General features: G+C 39.2%; 1 protein-coding gene across 1 annotated transcript; it reads left to right on the top strand.

Annotated features, from left to right (window-relative positions):
* Positions 1–57: 57 nt before the first annotated feature.
* On the top strand, positions 58–1,287 carry LOC124895138 (the record flags this gene model as incomplete). Its single annotated transcript, XM_047405586.1, has 2 exons — positions 58–244; positions 631–1,287. Coding segments are annotated over 2 exons (844 nt in total), but the record flags the coding sequence as incomplete, so codon positions are not given.
* Positions 1,288–3,244: the final 1,957 nt, after the last annotated feature.

The following is a 3,244-nucleotide window of genomic DNA, read 5'->3' as shown; positions in this document are numbered from 1 at the left end:
TACGATAGGGATCCATGACAGTCACTGAGTACAAAGCTAAGTTTACTATTTATCCAGGTATGTGCCATATTTGGTTGCAGATCAGAGGGAGAAAGTAAGACAATTTATGGATGGGCTTGAGGGTCATTATCGTGCTCCAGTGATACGCAATGTGCGTAATGGGTCCTATTCTGAGGTATTTGACACTGCTCTCTGTTCTGAGTCCTATTATGAGATGGAAAAGATTAATCAAGAAAATAAGAGGGTACGTAACTCAGGTGGGTTTAGTGGTTCTCATTTGGGAGCAAGAGTGTGGTTGATCATGGACATTCTAGGCCTACACAGTCAGAGTCAGTGGTCCAATCTTTAAGGAATATTTATCTAGCTAGACAGGGTCAGCAGCAGTAGACACAGAGGAAGTGTAATGGTTTCTTTCCATCCGAACAACGTTTGAAATGTTTTAATTGTGGAAGGAATCATACTGGACGTTATTTTGGAGTTGGTGGTCCTTGTTATACTTGTAGTGAGAGAGGGAACATTGCTAAGTTTTGTCCTAAGGGAGATTCTGGGTCTAGTCACACTACTCCTTAGAAGTAAAGAGATATTGTAGGTACTCATGCTCACATGCAACCAGCTAGGATTGCTCCATAGGGTACTCATAGACAGGGTCGACACGATGATCAGGGTTCTCAAGTAATAGGTGGACCACTGAGATTCTTTGCTATGGCTAGGCAAGACATAGAGGAATCTAATGTAGTAGTCATAGGTATTATCACTATAAATTCTCATGAGGTATATTCTCTTATTGATCCTGGTTCTACATACTCGTATGTGTCTCCATCTCTTGATTTATTCTTAGAAAGGAGGATTGAAACTCTTGTTGTGCCATATATTATCATGACCCCGATGGGGGAGACCTTATCAGCGGATAGAGTTTATAGGGATTGTGTGACATCTGTTCAGGGTAAGGATACCAAAGTTGATCTATTTGTGTTGCCAATGACCGACTTTGATGTAATTATTGGGATGGATTGGATGGTGTCATGTTACGCTTTTGTTGATTGTTATCCTAAGCTTATACATTTTGATATTCCTGGAGAAACACCTTTTGCGTGGAAAGGTATGACTCATGTGACTCAAGGAAAGGTAATAGCTTATGTTAAAGCACGCCAAATGATTAATCATGGGTGCTTGGGTTTTATTGCTACTGTTCATGACACTCGAGTAGAAGATATTATTGATGACAGTGTTCCCATTGTTCAAGAATTTGTTGATATATTTCCTGATGACTTGCCCGAACTACCCTAGATAAGGGAGATTGAGTTCAACATTGACTTAGTGCTAGGGACTCAACCTATCTCTATTCCACCTTAACGTATGGCTCCTACTGAGTTGAGATAATAGACGGTTCAACTCCAGGAGTTACTTGATAAGGGATTCATCAGGCCTACTATGTCACCTTGGGGCTCACCTGAGCTATTCGTGAAAAAGAAAGATGGCACGATGAGAATGTGCATTGAGTACAGGCAGTTGAATAAGGTAACAATCAAAAATAAATATCCTTTTCCTTGTATTGATGATATATTCGATCAGTTGCAGGGTGATACTCACTTTTCTAAAATTGACTTGAGATCAGGTTACCATCAGCTGAGAATTAAGGCTGAAGATATCACTAAGACAGCTTTTCGAACCAGGTATGGGCATTTTGAATTTTTTGTGATGTCTTTTGGATTGACTAATGCACCTGCAACATTTATGGACCTCATGAACAGGGTATTCAAGACATACTTAGACTATTTTGTGATTATGTTTATTGATGACATTTTGGTATACTCCCAAAGTGAGGGAGAGTATGGATAACACTTGAGAGTTGTGTTACGGACACTTAGAGAACATAAGCTTTATGCCAAGTTCTCAAAGTATGAGTTTTGGTTGAGCACAATTTCATTTTTAGGAAATATGGTGTCAAGAGATAGGATTCATGTTGATCTAAAGAAGATTGAAATAGTTTGAGATTGGCCTCAACGTAGTACTGTTATGGAGATACGTAGCTTCTTGGGGCTAGCTAATTATTATTGGAGGTTTGTTGAGGGATTATGGAAGATGCCATCTCTATTGACACGCTTAATACAAAAGGATGTGGTTTTTCAATGGTTAGAGGAATGTGAAGAAAGTTTTTAGAAATTAAAGACAACATTAATTTCGACTTCGATTTTGACCTTACCTACTGCTGAGGGCGGTTTCACTATTTATTGTGATGCACCTCGAATTGGATTGTTTTGTGTTTTAATGAAGAATGGTAAAGTGGTGGAATATGCTTCCTGACAGCTAAAGGTCTATGAGAAAGTTATCCGACTCACAACTTGGAATTCGCCGCGGTTGTATTTGCACTCAAGATCCGGCATCATTATCTTTATGGTGAGCCATGTGAAATGTATACTAATCACAAGAGTTTGCAGTACTTATTCAAGAAAAGAGATATGAATCTGAGACAGTGACAGTGGTGAGAGTTACTTAAAGATTATGATCTCACTATTTTGTATCATCCTGGGAAGGCTAATGTAGTAGCAGACACTTTGAGTAGGAAGTCTATGGGTAGTTTGGCCCAAATTGCTGTAGAAATAAGACCTATGGTTATGGATATTTAGTTTTTGGCAAATCATAGAGTTTGAATTGATCACACGGTGCCTGGCAAGTTACTTGCAGTTATGGTGGTTCAGTCGTCCTTAGTTGGGCAAGATAAGACTTGCCAATATGATGATCCCTACTTTGTTGGGCTTTGAGATCAAGTGTATAATGGCGTTGTTAAGTCTTTTACTATTAATGGTAAAGGTGTGTTACGTCGTCATGGAAGATTGTGTGTTCCCATTGTGGGTGATGTGAGGCAGCTAATTCTTGATAAGGCTCATATCTCGAGGTACTCCATCCATCCTGGTGCTAAAAAAAATGTATCAAGACTTGCGCGGATTGTACTGGTAGAAAGGTATGAAGGTTGATATTTTGAAACATGTAAGTAGTTGTTTAAATTGTCAGCAGGTTAAGAATGAACATAAAAAACCTGGTGGAACGATGAAAAAGTTGATTATTCCGGAGTGGAAGTGGGAAAAGATTACTATGGATTTCATTGTTGGGTTGTCAAATACTTTCAGGAAGCACGAATCAGTTTGGGTGATAGTGGATAGACTTACAAAATATGCCCATTTCACACCAGTTCGGGTTACTTATAGTGCGAAGCAGTTAGCGGAAATTTACCTTCGGGAGATAG

This window comes from Capsicum annuum, unplaced genomic scaffold (assembly GCF_002878395.1).
Source record: "Capsicum annuum cultivar UCD-10X-F1 unplaced genomic scaffold, UCD10Xv1.1 ctg80154, whole genome shotgun sequence".
Classification (NCBI taxonomy): Eukaryota; Viridiplantae; Streptophyta; class Magnoliopsida; order Solanales; family Solanaceae; genus Capsicum; species Capsicum annuum.
The sequence above is the reverse complement of the archived record's forward strand: the minus strand, read 5'-3'. Positions and strand labels throughout refer to the sequence as shown.